Source organism: Urocampus carinirostris, chromosome 6 (assembly GCF_059441175.1).
Source record: "Urocampus carinirostris isolate Australia breed hairy pipefish chromosome 6, RoL_Ucar_1.0, whole genome shotgun sequence".
Taxonomy (NCBI): domain Eukaryota; kingdom Metazoa; phylum Chordata; class Actinopteri; order Syngnathiformes; family Syngnathidae; genus Urocampus; species Urocampus carinirostris.
In genome coordinates, this window is record NC_142354.1 from 6,296,404 (window position 1) to 6,318,617 (window position 22,214).

At 40.4% G+C, this 22,214-nt stretch overlaps 1 protein-coding gene across 3 annotated transcripts in view; it reads right to left on the bottom strand.

Annotated features, from left to right (window-relative positions):
- ip6k1 (inositol hexakisphosphate kinase 1) overlaps positions 1-22,214 on the bottom strand; it is a 43,135-nt gene that overhangs the window by 8,086 nt on the left and 12,835 nt on the right. For all 3 annotated transcript variants that reach the window (XM_088337610.1, XM_088337608.1, XM_088337609.1), the window contains exons 2-8: positions 16,064-16,240; positions 15,845-15,990; positions 10,485-10,611; positions 5,035-5,254; positions 2,854-3,038; positions 1,299-1,474; positions 994-1,227 (exon numbers count right to left, since the gene is read on the bottom strand). In XM_088337610.1, coding sequence (XP_088193736.1) covers positions 994-1,227; positions 1,299-1,474; positions 2,854-3,038; positions 5,035-5,254; positions 10,485-10,611; positions 15,845-15,961 — 1,059 coding nt within the window. In that variant the 5' untranslated portion in view covers positions 15,962-15,990; positions 16,064-16,240. The remainder of the gene's footprint in view (positions 1-993; positions 1,228-1,298; positions 1,475-2,853; positions 3,039-5,034; positions 5,255-10,484; positions 10,612-15,844; positions 15,991-16,063; positions 16,241-22,214) is intronic.

Here is a 22,214-nt window from a genome sequence, read left to right on the forward strand (position 1 = left end):
CCACCATCCCTAGACACAACTCATCCATTTGCTCAGCATGTGAGTTACATATGAAACTTGCTCAGGGTTCGTAAACCTTTTTTCATGGCCAGGGAAAATCACTTTTTAAGCACTTTAAGGGCCAATTTTAAACTTCTCCAGTACCAGAGGAAATCCGGTATGAATCAATCTGTAGCCCTGTTTGAGGTGACTGAGTGCTGCCAGTAGGAAAAAGAACCAGGAAATTGCTAAATCCTAGCCAAATATTAAAGCAGCAACTGAATGTGGCAGAAAAAATTAGTTTTGGTTCCCCATTTTATTGGTGTTTGCTGCGGTCTCTGTTTGGTTCAAATTGTACCGAATTTTCATGTTATTTTTATATTACGGACAGCACTAAATGACATCAAACTATATAGCTATTTGATTGATTCATGCCAGGTTTCGCCTCGTAAGTTACATGATGTGATATGAATTCACAAACACTCAAATATGAACTGATCATCTGAACAATTTTTTCTGATTAATTTAACTGATATGGACCGGACTGATGTACCTGTCCTAATGCAACTGTATGGGGTGATGACGCTTCACATGACAACGCGGCTACCGTGCCGGCGTAATTTTTAAGCCGACACGTTCAATGCGAGGTTTGTCGAGTCAGACAGCCGGAAAAAGTTTCATGCTTTTGTGAGCACCTCACCCAGAATTCAAGCATTTTTATGACTTTGAAAATACAGCTTTAAATCTCAAGCATTTGTCTGGATTTCAAGCAGCCATACAAACCCTGCTTGCTGCAAAAGGTACGAAAACGTGACCATTTGAGTTTCTTTGTTAATATATTTTGTTTTTTCTGTCAAGATGAGAGTTGAGAGTGCATTAAGGAGAAATAAAATTAACTCTTATTTCTGCAATGGCTGCAATGACAGAGTAAAACATTTCAGGAGATCTAAATACTTTCAGTACCCACTGTATCTGAAGGACCTTACCAAGTCTAAACGTCACTATGTAACTCACCTTGCCCTCGTAAATGATGAGCAGTGAGGAGGAGTAGAACCGATAGGATGCTTGGCGCTCCAGCACCGCTTTGAGGCTCTGCAGCTTGTGGAGGATGGGCTCATAGAGGTCCCGCCTCAGGCCCCACCCATTGTGCATGTACTGCTGCAAGGCCTGGCTAAATCCTTCCGCGGACAAGCCGCGTCCGTAGTACTTGTTTCTGCAGAGGTAATGGCTGGTGTTCAGCTGGTACACCTGCAGACAATACAAGGTGGTTGACACGTGACCAGGCTTGATTTTAAGTGTTTGCTACCAAAGTCTCCAACCTGCATGCCACACAATCGCACTCCCAGCGTGGCTGAGGTGCTCTGCTCGCATTTCTTCATCTGCCTCGCCGCTTTTTCCTCCGAGGCATCGTCGCCATGTTGCCGGGTGCCCATTTTCAGGTCTAAGATACACGGGTATGAGAAGTGGTGCACCACGTTTTCCAATAACAGGAACTCTAGGAGAAAGTCGCGGTTACGGAGCTTTAACAAAAGTTCTGACAGGAACATAGGGGAAAAAGGAACTGCATTTTTCCTTCACCTTTTACTTACTGATGGTGCACCTTTAAGGTAAATTTTGCAGTGATTCTCGACCTCAGTGACATAAAACCTTGTCCCTGGTGCTTTAGAAAAAACTCAAAATACCCAAAACAACCCAAAATAATCCTTAAAACTTGCTAAATTAACATATCACTCTGTCATATTAGAAAATGTTCCCAATCTGCATTACAATGTTGCTAAAGTATCTACTCTGCGAGTTAACCATTTTGGCAAGTTTTTTAAAAGATGCATTTCAGCTTATATTGATAATATAGTCCATGGTAAAATTCCACTAAGTATTGATTTTGTTATTTTACAAAAAATAAACTCAATTTTAAAATGTACTGTATTTTCCGCATTATAAGGCGTACCGGAATCTAAGGTGCATACTCGAAAAATACCATAAGACCTACCACTTGGATTCGTGAATAATCGTTGGGCTCTTAATAAACTTATTGTTTCTTAACGCAAAGTGTGACAAGTCGATAAGTGTCGCCGACCAAAATCACAAAAACATGGTATGCCACGGGAATCAAACCTGAGTTATGACGCTGAGAGAGTGGTCACTTTTCCACTAAACCACCAGTGGCACAGATAACACAAGGAAAAGCAATAAGCATTATCACATTGTCACAATATTTTTATTCATGGTGCTAGTAATACTAATTTGAAAATTGCATTCTCGCCATTTCTTCACCTGTGCTTACAGAGCGTTGGGGTTGAATATGTATACATATGTTAAAGAGCTTGTATAGTATTTTCTTGAAGGACTTTGTTGGCTCCATTCTCTAATATTTGTTGTGAAGAAGTGGAGAGTGTTTCTGGCATCATGAGTAAATATGTGATAATCAGATAAGGTATAATGCATTATTACTCGTCACGTGTACCAGTGGTGGTCAAGTGGCTGAGTGACATCACCTTATAATCTGGAAAATACAATATTAATAAATGTAAATGAAATAATTTTACTTAAATTTAATTTAAAACAAACAAAAAAAACCGTTTCCTAGGGGCTTTCTGCATTAAGATTAAGTGGGTGAAAAAAAAATATCCCTAGGCTCAAAGAAAGTTGAGAAACACTGCATTCACACACCAGCAGGTTAACTTTTGTAGTCTATTGTAACTCCAGAGGATGTGAGCCCTAACTACAAATGTATGTGTCATGTATACTGGGCTCTACGATGTTGGAGATAAAAAGTTAAACATGTATATGCCATATGACTTGAAAATGCTCGGCCAACATTATTGTGAGAGAAGGTGATTAGATAGCCACAAGTGGCCAGTAAGAGGAGGATACTGAAGAGTTTGCGATCCTTGGACTCGGAGCGCATGCGGCTGAGCTGTTGCTTGTGGCAGCGGAGACTCCACGGGTTGTGACTGATCTTTTCTGAGCTCAGCCCGCTGTTCCAGTCTAGCATCTGGAACGGTAAGTCCTGGTGGATCTTTGGCTCGGACCGCGGACTCTTCAGCTCAGCCAAGTTGCTGCCAGATGGGGAGATGCGAGGTTGAAGTACAAAGACCGTTATAAGAATTACTGTTATCTCTATTTAAAGCATCTACTCCCAAGTTAAATCTTTCGCTTTTGGCAGTACTACTAATAAGAACTTTAGTGCTGGGGTAGGGAACATGTGTCTAATTCGGGGTTCACACACCTTTTTCATGGCCAAATTCAAGAACTTTTTAAGACATACATTTATTAAATCTTGAGTGGATCTGAACAATACGCTTGTACAGGTGTTTGAAACAAATCTCTCACTATATAGGTGTCGGGTAAAATGCTTATGCCCAATGTCGTTAATCACTAAAGGGGAAGAAGAAAGGAAATAGCAAAGCAAATCCACCAGTACGCAGTGAAAAAATGCCAAATCGTCAACAATGCAACTTTCAATGGAAAACGAATAATGAGCACTCAATTCCCACTCCAACTGTGACCATGTCACATAGCTGAAGGTAATACATCCATATACTTCTTGTTTGCAGTATTTTGTGACATTTGTACGGAATGACTCTTCTCGCACCTTTTGAAAACATTTTTCACTGCAAAAATGAAAAAAAATGAAAAGAACATCAACAATCTTAACTGCAGGAGGGAGACACAATTTAGGTGGGACATTTTTATATCTGGGACACAAGCTCTGGCTTTATCATCATTTCATGAAATCATATGTCACACAGTGAAATTAAATTTACTGAAGAATTACATTTTGTCTAGAGATCAGGTTGGCAAGTTTGTTTAGATTTGGTCTTAAAATATATGGTGTGGCTCTCACTGAAAAAAACAAATCTCAATTTTATTTCATAGCTCCGACTCAAAGATGTTCCTGACCTCTGCTTTAATGACCCATTAAAGCAGAGGTGCAATGTGAGTATGTGTATCTTTGGGGTTACATGAAGGTCCTCCATTGGGTACGTGACATTTTAAAATTGTGTGAATTCAAATTTACAGCAATTGTTTACCTTCTACTTTCACTGCAATTAAACAAAATAATGTATTAGCAGGTAATTTAGCTCATTTTAATTCAATTCTTCTTATTTAACTAGATTTTTTTTTTTTTTTACATTTTTAACGTTTTTGTCTAAACATATTTATTTTTCATGTTCTCCTTTTAAGCCTATTTAACAATTTGTTTTACTGAAATTGTAAAATAAGGAATTGGTTCAGAAGATTTCTATAAATGTTTAAATATTGACGACTACATGGAAATAAAAATATAAAAACACACACCAAAAAGGGAAAAAATACCAGCCATCAATCTTATCGGATTGTTATTTTCAAGTTTAAATTATCGTGAAAAATTATAAACTACACTAAAAACGAGATACACTATTTGCAAAAGGGAGAGGATTTATTTATTTATTTTTGAAACAAGGTTAAGATTATCCTAGTTAAGGAGCTACTCGGCTCAATTAATATTTCACACATGTAGGGTTCAGAATAGGGGATGTTGTGATGGTGTTCTGTGCAGCCCTTTGAAAGTTCGTTTTTGGTTAAGGGCTATACAAATGAATGTAAAATGAGTTGACTAGTGGGAACATCAACGAAAAACGGTTGAAAAATACTGAGTGATTGAGACCACATATCGCCAAGCTTGATATAGTCAACGGAAGTATATAGTACGGTACAAATCTTTTCAATCTTCTCTAATTACTAACGTATTTTTGGAAACTTGTAGGAAAACGTTTTACCAACAAAAAGTTGATCGATATGAGTGGCGATTTCATGTATTGCAATTTTGGATGAAAAGGCGGGGCTGACAGTAACAAAATAAAATATTTTCTAATATATCCAAATTTTGCAATTCTGGACTAGAGTTGCAAACATCTTAAATTAGATTACATGAATCCATTATTCCACAGCCCTGTTGAGGATTAGGGTAGTCCCAATCCATCCACCAGAGCTCCACTGGAAAGTATAATCTCATGTACAACATTTAAAATCAATTCATAAATCACACAACCAAACAAGTGCAAAGCGTACTTGTCAGCGGAATCGCAACGCTCGTCTTTGTGCTCGGAGGCTGAGGACGATCGATGAATGCTGCGGCGGGAGTGCTTCCGCCGCGGCTGCTCCCTATCGGCGGGTACGCGCTCTTCGTGCTCTCCAGTGCCCGCGTCGGCGTTGTGGCTCTCCACATATGGGTAAGCCACCAGGTTGATGTAGCCGTCAGAGTCGCCCTCGAAACACACCAACACCATACCTGGATGCACCAAAAACATCATCAAATTACGTTGACAAACTGGGGAAGAGTACTTGCTCTAATGATAAATTCAATATCAAGAATTCAATTATCTTCATACTGTACTGTGAAAAGCAACAGAGAACAAGAGCTAAAAAGCACATGGAAAAACAAAAAATACGAGGACTTAAAAGTGGCCATAATTCGTGATTTTACTCATCTTGTGGCCAGGTTTTCTGAGGTTTTTCAGTCACTGTAGCAGCAAGATAGCGGTCAATTATGTCAACTCCATATGGGTTAGGCTCATTTTATGTAACGCTAAATTCTCAAACTAGGAGTGTTTTTTAAAAACGTATGCGATAGTCCTTTCAAAGCAATATGGGTTATTTAATGTATGAAGTCTCTTTTACCATTAAAAGACACTAAATAGTATACACTGTCACTTTAATAGAACACATTTAACATCAAACATTTTTAAAGACTTTTCAAACATCATGCCCTACCTTTGAGGTACACTTTGTGCTGATAAATAAACTATTCACTAACCAGTTATTTTGGCATCCAACCAATACCTTTTTTTTGCATTATTAATGAGTGTCAGGCTTGCATCAAAATTGATTAGAAATTAGTTATCCTTTCTAAACGTTTTGCACAACATGATTTTTTAAACACAATCATGAGTTGGGTGGGGTTCACCGTTTAAAATTGATTACAATTGGGTTAGGTCTTTTGACCATTTCGCCCAGCCCTACATCCAATATGAATATGAATCGGAATGGTCATGCAATGAGTGACTCATTGCAAAGTATTAATCAGGGATCATCCAATTTGGCGTGTAACTTTCAATGTACTGATGCTTTTGATGTTAATTTGCAATACAGTAATCCCTCGGTTAGGGGCCGGTCACACAGACATTTGCGGCTGAATCACGGCCAGAAATTTCTGCCTTTGAGGCGGACGCTATTGGACGCATTGAGATCGCCATTCAGACAAGATACAGCAGTGCTTAACACGAGGTCGGAAATTCGCGCGTGGGTGGCAGCGCGAAAACGTTTTGCGCTGCTCAATTTTTCAGAGCGCGGGTACACAGCCTTTCACGAACGTATCGAGGCTGAACCACGGCCAGAAATTTCTGGCCGTGAAGCAGATGCTGTTGGGCGCTGTTGGACGTTTTGAGACCGCCATATAGACGAGATACAGCAGTGCTTTACTCGCGGTCGGAAATTCACACGAGGTTGGCCGCGCGCAAAACTTTTGAGCTGCTCAAAAGTTTGAGCACGTGTTAAACCGCGTGCTGCACACGTGGTCAACACGAGGTAATGACGCGGAAATGACGCGGAACGACGTGCTCTGGCCGCGACCAGGGCGTGGTTACACATGGGTAGGACAGGAAATTTCAGCGGGTAATCGTGGGTGGAGCATGGTAATAGCATGTTCTGCGCCTGTATCGCGGTGTTATTACGTGAAATTAGCGTGTTACGCGTGTGACGGCCAAACGCCTTTCTCCGCGTATAAACAGCGCGAATGCCGAGCACACGTCAGTTGTGCTCGAGACGTCAAGGGAGTGAACATGGATCCCCGTCAGCGTAGTGACCTCGTCTTAATCCATTTTTATTTCTTGACATTTCTTTTCAAGATAATAAAATAAAAATGATGCCATAGCTTGAAATCTTGATCTTCACGGGACTGTGTCTTGTGCGGTTATGATTTTTACAGCCCGGTGCCGAGATTTGCATCCCCTCGCTACTACAACCACTTTTACCTCGTTTTATCTCACTTTTAGGGAATGTAATGGCGAACATATAACCAAAACCACTTCGTCTTGCATTTGTTGGAAATGTAATACAACTTAAACCATTCCGTCTTTGTTTTTGTTGTGAACGTAATCGAACGGTAAATCCTCCCCCCCCTCGCGTGAACGCGCATTCTGCTGCGCTTCCAACGAAAGCGATCGTATTCTATATAAAACGCTTATTAAAACTATAAAGCGAGCTAATTATAACAATTGGGAGATCCTAGTCTATATAACGCGTTTATTTAAACAAAGTGCGATCGTATCCTACAAAATGCGTTTGTTAACGCGGATGAAAAAGTCACCAACGTCAATGCACGCTTACAACAAAAGCGATCGCAGCAGAATGCGCGTTCACGCGAGGGGGTGGGGGGGTGGTTGTGTTGCGTAGGAGTCTGATTTGGGCACAACACCGGCTCGGGAGCTTTTATACCCGTGGTCCACACGAGAAAATGACGCAGAAATGACGCGATGAGGAAGCGGAACAGTCGCTGGCGTCTGTTTTGCGGGCATACCACCGATGAACAGCTGGTTGGCCAATTTTGCGCATTTTCCATCCCGGGCAACCACGGGCAAAAATAAAACGCAAAATTTTAGCCGTGATTCAGCCGCAAACGGCTGTGTGACCGGCCCCTTATCGCGGTTAATGAGGACCAAAACCAACCGCGAAAAGTGAAAATCCGCAAAGTAGCGACGCCCCTTCAAAAATGCTTAAAAAAAAAAAAATCATATTTATTTTAAATGTTTTTTTTTTAAATTTAATTTTATTATTATTATTTTTTAGACCCGCGAAGCTCTGAACCCGCGAACGTGGAACCGCGAAGTAGCGAGGTCCCACTGTACTTGCAAACAAGCTGAAGAGAACTATAGATTTTCTAGTTTTTTCTCTCCCATGTGACAGTTGTAGCGGACAGTGGCAACAAAGAAGCAGCTTAAAGTCCTTTGTTAATTTAATTTATTATTCAGCGCTCCTTGTCTTCCTTAATAACTTGCTTCGCTAGTTAAACAACCTGACATCCATTGTTTTTCTAGCCAGAGGCTGCCCAAAATGACACCAGGTGGAAACCAAATTACAGACTATTAGGAGGAACGTCTTATTTCATTAAACTGCTATTTTTAGTTCCTCGCATGTGCCAGTGTACAGGGGACTATTTTAGCATCTGCATACAAACGTGAAATGACACTCAATGACGTGCTTCAAAGAGCGCCTGCCTGCCTACTGCAATTATGTTAGATGTCTTCAGCGGGAAGACGGCCAGCGCTAAATATAGACACTTGAAGGATTGCTGTTGTCATGGCACCTATGGGACCTGCATCATGGTGGCTAGGTTAGGAGACCACTGTAGCGCTGTTTCTGCTGCTTGACTAAAACGGCCATTGGTTTTTAAACAGGACCATCATTAAGTATTTCAGTCATAATGCAATATTAATCCTGATGTAATGGTTGGGAATTGCATATAATCATCTCTGAGCAAGAACACGTTTTATTTCTTAACACAAAAACTCAGCACATTAAAAAAACCTGTACAGAATTTAGAACTTTTTTCCTGGCCACAGCCATATTTGGCTTGTGCCATCATTGCAGCCTCTGCAAAGGACGTTCGAATATGCGTGCAAGTACGTGCATGTTGATAGACTTGAGACCGATGCAAGAGCACCTTATGAGGGATTTGTATTGTAATAAATGAAACAGTGAGACTGGATATGTCAAGCAAACGTGCAGTGATCTGGTAAATTAGTAGGAGAACAGAGCGCAGTGACGAGTATGATGTCACTTGACAAAACCCCTGCCCCGATTCCTGACCGACGCGAACAACTTTGCTTAAAGTAAGAGAAAAGCAGATATATGCGGTGTGGATAAAAGCATAAGGGCTACTGACCTCATTTGGGTATTGTTAACACATAATAGAGAAAATATTTAACTTACAACTTTTTTAAAGCCTTAGTGTTTAATATTTGACCACTTGATGGCACAGTTGTCTAATGCGAACAAAAACCGGCGCCGCAGAAAGCAACAATACGACGACAAACATGACTTAAGTAGGGATTCCACTTATGTAAAAGAAACAAAACAATTCTTGACCTATGATTTTTTTTTAATAATAAATAACATTGGTATGATAGTTCATGGATTTTTAGTTTTCAAAATCAATTTGTATTTTTTACTGAATGGTAGTTATTTGTAACCACTAAGAGGCACTACACTTTACACACTGTCCCTTTAAGGACACCCTTAACGAAGTAAGAACTTAATAGAGGTAAGGTTAAGCCTAAAAAAATCCTGCTTGACCAGACCTGGCCTGCAGGTATATAAGCCCGAACCCGCACGATTACCTTTATTTGAGGGACTCGGCACCAAGTAAATCCAAAGCTTTACTTCAGCGCTAAAGTGTACATTTTGGCTGAAGTACACGGATTTGAGTTTACTTAGGGCCAAGTTCCTCAAATCAAGTGTGCACTTTGAGGTGCAGCGCCAAAATTAAGACTTTGGCACGAAAGTGCGCGTTTAGGGGGAATACCACCGAAAAAAAAAATCATATTCTACAGATTACAGGTTGCAAATAGTTAAATATGCAGCCGAAAAGCAGAACGTTTGTAAAGCGTGTAAGCTATTGGTGAGAAGCGGAAATGACGTCTGACGCATCGGATGTAAAGGTGGAAAGAGGATGTGGCGCATCTTCTCGTGACGCCGAGGATGAAAATTTCTTTGGATTTTGTGATTTGGAAATAAACTGATAGTTTGATTATCATGTTTTTTATTATAATAATAATAATAATAATAATAAAAATAATTTAACTTTGCGGCTGAAGTGCACATTTCGGCGCCCAAGTGTATTATTCAAGTAAAAGTACTGTTGCTTCATAAAAATATTACTCAAGTAGAAGTAGAAAGCAGTCACATAAATAATTACTTAAGTACAGTAAAATTCGGACTATAAAGCGCACCAGATCATAAACCGCACATTTTTTAACATTTTGTACATACAAAATCTGCACCTTACAATAAGACGCATTCGCCCACATTTAAACATGAGATATTTACAAAAAAAGATGGTACACAGAAACTTTTTATAATATACGGTACCTTAAGCCCTTGATGCTCAGACGGCCCACCGGTGGGCCGCTAGACTTTCGGCCCAGGCTCGGGCCCGGACTCAAGATCTTACCTCTAGAACATAATAACTAATCGACAGTTTGTCTCAAAAACTAAAAACAATTATTGTTTAAAAAAAAAAAAAAAAGATTCTAGATGGCAGTATAGCTCCAGAAACATGTACAGCTCCATGTCTGTTAGGCATCATCTGATTGGTTATCTCATGGCTTATAAAGCATATTAACAACACAAGAGCATTTACCATGAAATGTGTTGTGACAGCATGATGCAGCAGCAGCACGTGTCTAGAATTACGACATGTACATATATTACAGTCGCAAAAAAAAAGGCACCAAAGTCATTACCTTTGTACTCCGGTGTGAACTCTTTCATCTCGGGAGGGAGAGATTCATAGAAGCGCTGCTCTCTGCTGATCAGAGGCTTGCACACTGTGTGGTCGTCATAGCGCATCATACTGGTGTGACCTCCAACCTAAAAACACAAAAATTACAAAATAGTCAAGTCAATTTCAACTCTGCACAGCTGCTTATTTTTCATGTTGAACATAAAAAGAGACTTGCATTGGCTCCCTGTGAGCTTAAGATGTGATTTCAAGGTTCTGTTGGTAGTATACAAAATCATGCAAGGACTTGCTCCCTCATATCTTTCAGATTTAATTTCCCCTATGTTCCGGTCAGGAGCCTTCGCTCTGAAAATGCTGGTCTACTAGTGATCCCAAGAGCCAAAAAGAGATCCGCAGGTTCGAGAGCATTCTCCATTCGGGCCCCAATGCTGTGGAATGCTCTTCCCCTTGAGATTTGATCTGCAACCTAAGCTCAAAACACATGTCTATTCTATAGCATATGAATAACCTATATTTTAGGTTGACAATATCTGTGTATTATTTGCCCTCATGAAGGTTTTACATCAGGTGATGGTAATAATAGTCTGTGGTTTACAATAATTTGTGGTCTGTGCAGGCCTTTGAGACTCTTTGTAATTAAGGGTTACACAAATAAGCATGACTTGACTTGACTTGAGACAGAAAAAAAAAAATCAACAAGAGCACGTCTCAGCTTCTACCAAATAGAGATTTTCCCAAAAGTTTGAGTGTCACTTTGCCTACAAGTTTTGTTACCCGCTAGCCTGACTTGGGCTAATGTTTAAAGTCAAGTCAAGTCAAGTCATTTTTATTTGTATAGCCCTAAATCACGAAGAGTCTCAAAGGGCTTCACAGATTGTTACACTAAAGGGAAAAACTATCCATAGATCTGCAGTTTTCAGTCGTTAACACATTATTTGTGCGTGACATTCAATCCGTTCATCCATGAGGTCGGTTGGATGGATCCAAGATGTCCAAGGAGAAATAAAATTTAATATTAATTTACTATGGCGAATATGAGAGGGTGACTCATTTGTTGTATCATCATCATCATCAACATCAGTTCCCTCCTCCCATTTTATTGTCACTATTTCCCGTCATGTCCATTAAAAACTCAAATGCCACAAATATGAATATCAAAAGGTCAGGATTGTTTGGTGCTGCGGCAACAAGTTGCTTATTGTTAATAATAAGCAGGCACTTTATTGAGAATACGGAAACAGAATTAATTTGCTGTTACTATTTGCATTTTAGACCCATCAGCAGTTTTACTTTATCTGTTGCAATATGTTGTCTGACCGAATTTCTTTGAAAAAATAATACAGTAATCCCTCGGTTAGGGGCCGGTCAAATAAATAATTCTTTTTAGTTTTGTTTCATGAAAATCGAATTTACTGTATTTGAACGAATATAAGGCGCACCCCCCAAAAATATTTTTTGTCCCATATTTTCCATAAATGAGCCACACCGACTATAAGGCGCTACAGTGGGAACGTCAACATAACAGTCAGATAGTTCAGTCAAACTAATTAACCCCTTAACATTCCAACGACTCGCAAAGAAGAAAATACGTCTCTCATACATGTACGGACACAGTGTCTGGACGACGTCACCAATCACTCAAATGCGTCATTCCACATATCATTAGGAAGGTTAAACTCTAGGGATTCAAGAAATGCCAACCATTTCTTAGTTTTCTATTTTCTTTTTCGCTGGAAACTGTGTGGACAGCAAAGTAAGCATTTCATTGTGCAGGGAACGTGGTTCTTTACTGGTCCATTTGAATTGAATTGAATTTCAAAATAGACTCATCACAGAAACATCAAGATCAGTCTGAAAAGATACTGGGAAAATATAAAGCCGGGGTAGCTCACCGAGGTCGTCTTGCAGCAATCACGTTCAATAATAATACACAACCGTGGTCCTTTTACATCCGTAAGTGTAGTAAATCCAACCGTGTAAAATATTTTCACACTCTAAGACACGCAATAATGCCGACAAATAAAAAGAAAGAATCCAACGAGATGCATCTGCAGCGATGGACATCGCTTGTTGCTAGCTGTCTGTTTAGCCGCATAATTCCTGTTTACAAATACAGACTTCAGTAGTAAAAGATGTTTTCTACAGGCCGTAGAGCAACCAAACGCGCGATTCACATCTTTTTCGGCCAATTGCAGGCTTTGTTTTGCGCTGCTTTAACTCCTTTGTGAGCCTGTACATAAAATGACTCACCTCCTTTACCTCCAAATAATTTAAGCCAATAGTGACCAGTTCATATGATTGACACATTAGTTTGAAAATGAAACGCCGGTATATATATCCCAGCATACATCGCGGACTACTTCGCCTACGGGAGAAAATCTAGTCGGTGGCTGCTTGCATTAGTTGTGAGACCTTGCGACTCAATATTGATCCATATATAAGGCGCACTGTATTATAAGACGCATGGTCAGCTTTTGAGAAAGAAAAAAAAGGCTTAGGTGCACCTTATAGCCGTGAAAATACGATGAGTAAATGAAATCCATTTAATATATAGAGCTTTTCAAGTCAATGAAGACCTCCCTAAGCGCTTCACAATGTAGTATGTATAGTACATTTAAATTCAGCAGCGAATAGAATACCCGTCAGTTATTTATCATTTTGTATTATGAATTTAAAAGCAAGTCATTGCAAAAATAAATATTTTGAATGTTATTAAATTTTTTTTGTAATTTATTTTGGGTTTGGTCTTCCCATATTTCAACTAGAAATACACATTATGGGTACATTTTCTTCTATTTGAGTGCATGCCTGGATACTAAACCAAGTGCTTAAACAAAAGCAAAAGTATTTTGTTTTTGGAATGAATAAATATAATTTTTTTTTTTTTTTTTAAATCTGACAATATAATTATTATAATTATAATGATAATTTTCGCTACGGACCAGTATTATCAACTCTTTGAGGGGGGAATGCAGTGCTATACAAAATAATTTCCAGAATAAATATGCCTTTTATAATATAAATGTATGGTAAATGTTTTTCCTAATATATTCCAGTGTTTACCAGTAGGTGGGTGAACAGTCTAAGGATGTCTGGGGCATGCTCCCCCAGAAGAAAATTTTGAACATTTCTATTTCATATGCAGGTGGCATTTTAAGAGCAATATCCAAAAGCTAGGTCTATAATGAATGTGTGTTGTTGTAAACTATTGAATCATGATAAATACACTAGTTATAAAAGGCAAAGACAGAGCAAACAAGTCATTCTTGCAAAGCATTGTAAATGAGACAGGAAATGAATGCAAAAACGTCTAACTAATGTTGTTCAGACACCAATGCTGTACTTTTTAAAGGTATTGTGGCAGCCCAAGGACCCATCCGAAAGGGCAGCCTGCACTGACTGGCCGGGCCGACATGGCCTTTTCTAATGGGTGAGGCCGCGAACCACCGCTACCTCCCAGTGCATGCTCTGCAATCCATTGGATCTTGGGTTTAGGCCCACCTGAGGCCAATGCACTCATTGCCCAAGGAGCAGAATTTAAGTGCCGCTTCCCAGGAGGAGTAGAGATGACCAGTTTGATGAACCAAATGTGCCAATTTCTCCACGCCTCTGGGGTAAAATGCCAGTGGCCGAATCCTTTTTAAAGAAAAAAGAGGAACTTTCTTTTGTCTGGGCCAAAGACAAGGCAGAACCTTGAAGAGTTACTTGATTTTGTAGTAACAAAACTCTCCAGCACCATTCTCACAATTAAAGGACCAGTGTGCGACCACTAAGCATTTGCCCCGCCGACCACAGAAAGATTCTTCTCCAATCAGAGGCGGGTTAAGTTATTTTTGGACCTCTCGCCCTATCTCCCCAGAACGTTTAGGTAATTAATAAAGGTTTTTTTGTTCAACCCCAAAAACTCTCTCTTGGTTGTGTGTTTTTCAAAGTGTAAAATCAACAGACTTCCCAAGGTTGACACAGTATTATATATTATATATAGAATGACCAATGGACCAAACCACCGAATTTAATCAATCATCGGTGATTTGGTAAACTACAGTACAGACGCTGCCCGACCTACGAACGAGTTAGGTACCGGACGATTGTTGGTAAGTTGAATTTGTTTGTAAGTTGCTTCAGTGCTATATTTTGTATTTTTATGGTTTATATAAGTATTTTTAAGGCTTGTATAAGTAACGTGTATTGTTTTGTACTAAAAAAAAAGCATTTAATCAAATAATATGCTCTATAAAGATGAATAAAGTGAGGTTTTACTTACTTTTTTACTTGATCCTCCTCTGTGGTAAAAAGTGGCCGAAAAAAAGCATTCTGACCTTTTTTCAAACGCATTATGCTTTCTTATTTCACTTTCGTTTCATAAGAAACGGCTCTCCTCTTCCTTACACTTTACACCAACCATATTGAATGGGTGCACGAGATATTAAACAGTAAAAACTTCAAAGTTCTTAGCGCGCTAGCGATACAGTACACGTTTTTATGATTACACACGAATCAGGAAGTAGAAGCCGGATTTCTTCTTTGGTGTGGATGCTGGGTGACCTCTCACAGCGCCACGCGGCAAAAAGAAGCACTACAGTATTGTCCTCTACTTGAAAAAAGGTGCACACAATACAAAATCTAACTTACGGCAATGTCCGGATATTTTTCAACATCCCGAAAAAAAATGATCGTATCTGCCGGAATCCGTAAGGCGAATGTACGCAGGTTAGGGAGACGTCGGTTTTCATTTTCAGTACCGCTGATTCTGTGATTGATGCTATGATGGAATGTTGGTTCTTCAATGGTAAACATGAGGTTAGAGTACTGCACAACTTAGAGTTAAGGGCCCGTTTCCACCAAAGTGTTTACAGACCCTGAGAGCACATTTTTCTAGCTGCTTCCAATGGCAGGGCAGCGTTTTTGCACTCTGCTGAAAAAACGGTCAATGTGAAAAGGCTCTGGGCAGATTTTATTCGAGGAACACTTGGTTTTAAACCTTTTTGTCTGGTCGCCAATAGTTTAATTGTGCAACTTGGGTGAAAAAGCGACACTCGCCAATGTCACGTTTTACCAACCCATCTAAACACAGAATGCGCACTTTAGCCCAGGGGAGGGGGCTGACTGACCAAATACATACCATGGCGTTTTGATCATCGATATGAGGAATTTTAAGTAATTTTGATTAAGTTCAAATTTAAATAGATGTCAAATAGTTATTTTTCAAGAGTGAACATTTGTGACACTTCAAGACCAAATGAGCCCTGATGTCCAGCCAGGGTATGGGAAACACTGTATTCATTTAGCAAAACATAAATCAGTAAAGACAATTCATTCAATAGCTGCCATAACTATCCAAATTTTTTTATGGGTCCTCACCTGGTGCATAAAGGGCTCCAGTGGAACCCCGCCTCCTCTGCATCGAAGTGGTGTGCAACCCCCTTGCCCCGCCCCTTGTAGCTTGCTGTCCATGCTGTTGGTGTGCGGGAGGCACATGGCTCCTGGCGGACAAACCGCGCCTCCTCCTGTGTGTAGTCAAACAGTTTTAATGCTATCCTCAAGCGATATTTAGAACGATACGTTCGGTCATGCCCTTACCTGGTACATAGACTCTTGCGGGCAGTGACGGAGAGGAAGGGGTGCAGGGGACCACAGGCTGCTGGGAGCGCACGCCGGCCCCAGGGGGAGGCGGCGCCAGACCGGAAAACGAGCACGCAGGTGACTTTTCTGATGCGCCGCCTGCTCAGCTCAGGATTGTGCGCAGGTCAGCAGTTCCTGCGCAGACAGGATATTACATAAAATTGATAAAAATAAGTTCTGACAGGTTATGAAGTCTAGGTGATCTGCAGACACATAGTCTGAGGGTACATTTACAATCGTACAATAGTCCGATTGAAATGGGACCGTAGTCGGTATTCTGGTTAACCAAAGCTATGTAAACGCACACTGATCCAATTATGGTTTTAGTCCGACTGCAAAAAGACCAATTGAAAGTACTGGGTTAGTCCAGGGGCCAGGAACCTTTTTGACCAAAAGAGCTATGGTGCGCAATGCTGCTCATGTATCCAGAATATTTCTTTTTACCTTATTGTTGCCGGACAAAACTTTTAGTGCAGAGTCAAATGATACACGCCAACTCCAGCTCACTAGTTCAACAAGCATTATGTGTATTGTTTTATATCTCCAGAGAAATTCCATATAAATATAAATTCCATATATCGACCCGCTACATTGGGTATTTATGTATTATATATATATATATATATATATATATATATATAATTATAGATATAATTATAGATATATATTGTATTCTTTTACTTTATTATTGTTTTATTTTCAACACAAGGATACTGCTCGAAGTGTGAATTTCCCTACGGGGATGAATAAAGTACCGTAAATTCCGGACTATAAGCTGCTACTTTTTTCCCAAACGTTCAACCCTGCGGCTTATTCAGTGATGCGGCCAATTTATGTAATTTTTCTAACGACCGCCAGCGGCGCTCGAGTACAAAAGGTAAGATTTATACCGGTGGAATATATGCGCCGAAGAAGACTGCAACTTCTTGGCTTGTGCATACAGTAAATTAAATGAGCGTAAACATACCCTCATCATGCAAAATGCAAAAAGAAAGGCACATGACACAGCTTTCAAGCTAAAAGCAATCGAGCAGTCCGATAAAGGAGCGAGCGTGTTGCCAGCGTGTTTTGGAATAAGGGAGCGTGGGACGACGTCTATACGACGAAGTTTCTTTCCGACACTGAGGAAGACGACTTTGACGGCTTCAGTTCTAAGGAGAAAGATGAGGACGGTTTACCGTGATTTTTGTAATTGTAATTTGGATTACTTTCAACGGGACCCGGACTCTGCAGGTCTGCATCAAACCTTAAGTACCGGCATCATTTTCCGTTCATTTTGCCGGCTGTGATTTTTGGACTGTGTATTTTTATGAAGGACATTCAGTTTCAATTGCGGGACTTAGTCGGGTTTTGGTTAATTTTGTGTTTGTGTTATATTTTTTAATGTGGGCGCATGCGGCTTATATACAGGTGCGGCTTATATACAGGTGCCGCTTGTGTAAGTACAAAATCGGTTTTCCTCTTAAAATGTGGTGGGTGCGGCTTATAATCAGCTGCGCTCTATAGTCCGGAATTTACGTTATCTATCTATCTATTATTGTATTATCAGTCCCTACGACAAGTTGCAGAAGTGTATTCATACATATACAAAGTAAGTCCCTGCTTCTGGCAAGCAACATACAAGCACGGTACTTTGCTTTTTATCAAAATTATAATTGGTGTTACCAAGTTAGCAATTGTGCTGCATGTTGTGGCTCAAGATGTTGATTCAATTAAAACATTACAAACAGTGAACTGAAATGAACAGCTAGGCAAGAATTATAGTATGTGTGTAATGGGGAAGGAGCAGTACAGTAGGAAGTTGGAGAAAAAGCTGCAGAACAACAACATGAAGAAGGTGTGGGAAGGGATGAAAACAATTACTGGCTGCAGCACAAAGCAGGGTGTGGCTGTGGATGTAGATGTGGGGCAAGTCAACCAGTAGAACAACTTTTTCAACAGGTTTGACCACTCCGCCTCATCCTCACCCCTGAGTACTGCAGCTGTCCTTCCCCCTCCCCCTCTGGACACTAGCATGGAAGACATCCCCCCACTAAAAATAACTGCAGCCCAGGTGTGTGGAGAGCTGAGAAGGCTGCGAACCAGCAAGGCAGCTGGTCCAGATAGAGTATCCCCCGACTGCTGAAAGCCTGTGCGTCTGAGCTGGGAGACCCTCTACAGCGCATCTTCAACCTGAGCCTTGAACAGGGAAGGGTTCCTCAGCTGTGGAAAACATCCTGCATCATCCCAGTCCCAAAGAAATCAAGACCTGAGGGACTCAACGACTTCATGCCGGTCGCCCTGACATCACATGTGATGAAAACCATAGAGCGGTTGCTGCTGCACCACCTGAGGCTACAGGTCCGTCACCCCATCGACCCACTGCAATTTGCTTACCAGGAGAAGGTGGGAGTGGAGGATGCTATAGTATACATGTTACACCAATCCCTCTCTCACCTGGATAGGGCTAAGGGGGCTGTGAGGATTACATTTTTGGACTTCTCCAGTGCCTTCAATACCATACAGCCTCTGCTACTAAGTAGGAAACTGACAGAGATGGGAGTTAGCTCACACCTTGTAGAATGGATTACTGACTATCTGACAGGCAGACCCCAGTATGTGAAACAAGGGGGCTGTACATCGGACACTGTGGTTAGCAGTACAGGATCTCCGCATGGGACCGTGCTCTCTCCGTTCCTATTCACTCTATATACATCGGACTTTAAGTACAACTCTGAGTCCTGCCATGTGCAAAAGTTTGCCGACGACACTGCGATCGTGGGATGTATCAGAAATGGGCAGGAGGAGGAGTACAGGAAATTGATTCAGGACTTTGTCCGATGGAGCGACGCAAACCACCTGCACCTGAACACCACCAAGACCAGGGAGATGGTGGTGGACTTCAGGAGAACCAGAACTCACCCGGTTCCTGTAACCATCAAAGGAGAATGTGTAGAATTTGTCCAGACCTACAAATACCTGGGTGTGCAGCTGGACAACAAACTGGACTGGACTGCCAACACAGAAGCTCTATGTAGGAAAGGGCAAAGCCGACTTTACGTCCTCAGAAGGCTGGCCTCCTTCAAAATCTGCAAAAAGCTCCTGAAAATATTCTATGAAACCCTTTTCTATGCGACAGCGTGTTGGGGAGGCAGCGTCAAGAAGAAGGATGCCTCTCGTCTCAATAAACTGGCTAGGAAAGTGAGCTCTGTTGTGGGCAAAGAGCTGGACCGCCTAACAACAGTAGCTGAGAGACGGGAACTGGAAAAGCTGCGGTCAATCATAGACAATCCATCGCATCCACTACACAGCATTATCTCCAGACAGAAGAGCAGTTTCAGCGACAGACTGCTGTCACTGTCTTGTACTACGGACAGACTGAAGAGATCTTTTCTTTCTCATGCCATGAGGCTCTTTAACTCTACCCGGCAGAGTAAAGGCCTACAGTAAACCACACCACCTACATTGCATATTACCGAATCTTATTGCAATATGTATTCTGTGTAGCACTATTTAGTTATTCTATATAACACGCTACAGTGGGCATTTGCACGTCACACTGGGTATTTGTATAATGTATTCTTTTTGTTTTATTATTGTATTGTTCTCAGCGAAGGGATGCTGCTGGAAATGTGAATTTCCCTTCAGGGATGAATAAAGTATCTATCTATCTATCTATCTATCTAATGTTCAAATAATTACCACCCTCTAAAATATACCTATTAAGAAAACAAAACTAAAAAAAAAAAGAAAACCGTAGGTATTATGCTACTTTTTGTGGTGAGTGAACTAAATTAAGTGGTGTTTGATTTTATGTTGGGGTTTTTTAAATACTGTCTCATTCTTTCGTTTGTAAGTTTAGTTTGAAATCTAACTTAAAGATAACAGTTTAACCTGCTTAAACACATTTTACTTTTGATTTTTTTAATTGGGAGGGGAGTGTACATTTCTCCTATTAGTGTAAGAATACATTCATATTTGATGGAGATTATACATATAAATATATAAATAAAATACCAATGTCAGTTATACATGCCATTTTAAGCAAAACCTAGTACATATTACTGGAAAGTCTAACTCTCCAATCTCTCTCTCGAAAAGCTTATAGCTTAAGTCATTCTCACCTCAATTACCGTATTTTCCGCACTATAAGGCGCACCTAAAAGCCTTTATTTTTTTCAAAAGCTGACCATGCGCCTTATAATACAGTGCGCCTTATTTATGGATCAATTTTAAAGTTGCCAAGTTTTCCCAATAACTTGCAGCCGCCGACTAGATTTTCCCCCGAACGCCGAGTAGTACGCGGTGTATGCTGGGATTTATTTACCGGCGTTTCATTGGCTAACCAATGTGTCAATCATCATTTGAATCGATCACTATTGGCTAAAGTTATTCGGAGGTCAAGAGGCGGATCCTTTTTATCATTTACAGCCTGCCATTGGCTTAAATGGCAAACAAAGCCTGCAATTGGCCGAAAAAGATGTGTCAATCATCATTTGACTCGATCACTATTGGCTAAAGTGTTTCGGAGGTCAAGAGGCGGATCCTTTTTATCATTGACAGGCTGCCATTGGCTTAAACGGCGAAACAAAGCCTGCAATTGGCCGAAAAAGATGAATGCGTATAGCATGTGGCTGACGGCATAGAGAAAGCATTTTTTTCTATTCTGTATTTGTAAATATTGTATTCTCCTGGATTTACTACCCTCACGGATACAAGAGGACATTGCCTGCACATCATTATGAACACAACGACTTCTGTGAGCTATTCCGGGTTTAATATTGTCCCTGTATCTTGTTTCAGACTGAACACGTTGTTTCTGTGATAAGCGGTGCAGATAATGGATGGAATGGAGTGTCTATTTTTAAATTAAACTCAATTCCAAGTGTTTATTGTCATATGCACAGTAAAGTTGCGAGCGAAAAAGAAAATAGAAACTAAGGAATGTTTGGCATTTCTTGAATCCCAAGACTTTAAACCTTCCGAATGATGGAACGATGCATTTGAGTGACATCGTACGGACACCGCATCCGCACGTGTTCTCGACACGTATTTGCGTCTTTGCAAGCTTTGGGAATGTTAAGAGGGTAATACGTTGGACTGAACTATCTGACTGTTTTGTCCACGTTCCCATTGTAGCGCCTTATAATCCGGTGCGTCTTATGTATGTCAAAAATAGGACCCAAAACTATTTTTTCGGGGTGCGCCCTATAACCCGGTGCGCCTTATAGTGCGGAAAATACGGTAACCTTTTTTTTTTTAAGTAAAAGCAAAATTTCTGGGCACACTAATAACAGAAGTTAAATCATCAATAAATTGAGCACATCAAATTTGAGGGGTATCTTTCCATTATTTTATACTTTCAAAAAGTTTTAAATGCATGTTACGGATAACTAGGATTAAATTGTACAACACCAAAATATTGCAAGAACTGTTTTTTCCAGAAGTGAGGTTCAATGCAAGCAAGCCGTACTGCCATGTTTTGCCTCAACGCATGTCACAAAGCACATTCATCGATCCAAGTCGTGTTTTATCATGAATTTAGTGAATTGTGGGAATCAAAGATCAGACATCTTAAGAGCCTGCAAAACAAGAACAAAAGCATGTAAACTGCACATGTTTGCTCTCCAGTTACCACATGAAATACAGTGATGGAGAGTAGTCAAGTCAAGTCATTTTTATTTGTATAGCCCTAAATCACGAAGAGTCTCAAAGGGCTTCACAGATTATTACACTATATTACACAGACTATTTTTCAGCCGACGAGAAGAGTAGGTTATTCATATGCTATGGAGTAGAAGTGAGTTTTAAGTTTAGATTTAAACATATCCACTGAGGTTGCAGATCGGATCTCAGGGGGAAGAGCATTCCACAGCACCGGTGCCCGGATGGAGAACACTCTCGAACCAGCAGAACACGCGATTGCAGTTTGTTCAAACATGGAGAAAAGAGTGTTTCTTAAACCTGGGGGTAGGCTTTAAAACTACAGGAGGGGTCTATGGCAGAAATTTCTTTATTTTCTTTTGTTTTTATTTAATAAAATCACGTTCTTGATTTGTTCATTGTTTTAACTTTTTTTTCCTCAAACTTACTTGCTCATTTCTAACCAAAAGAAAGAAAACATTAAGCC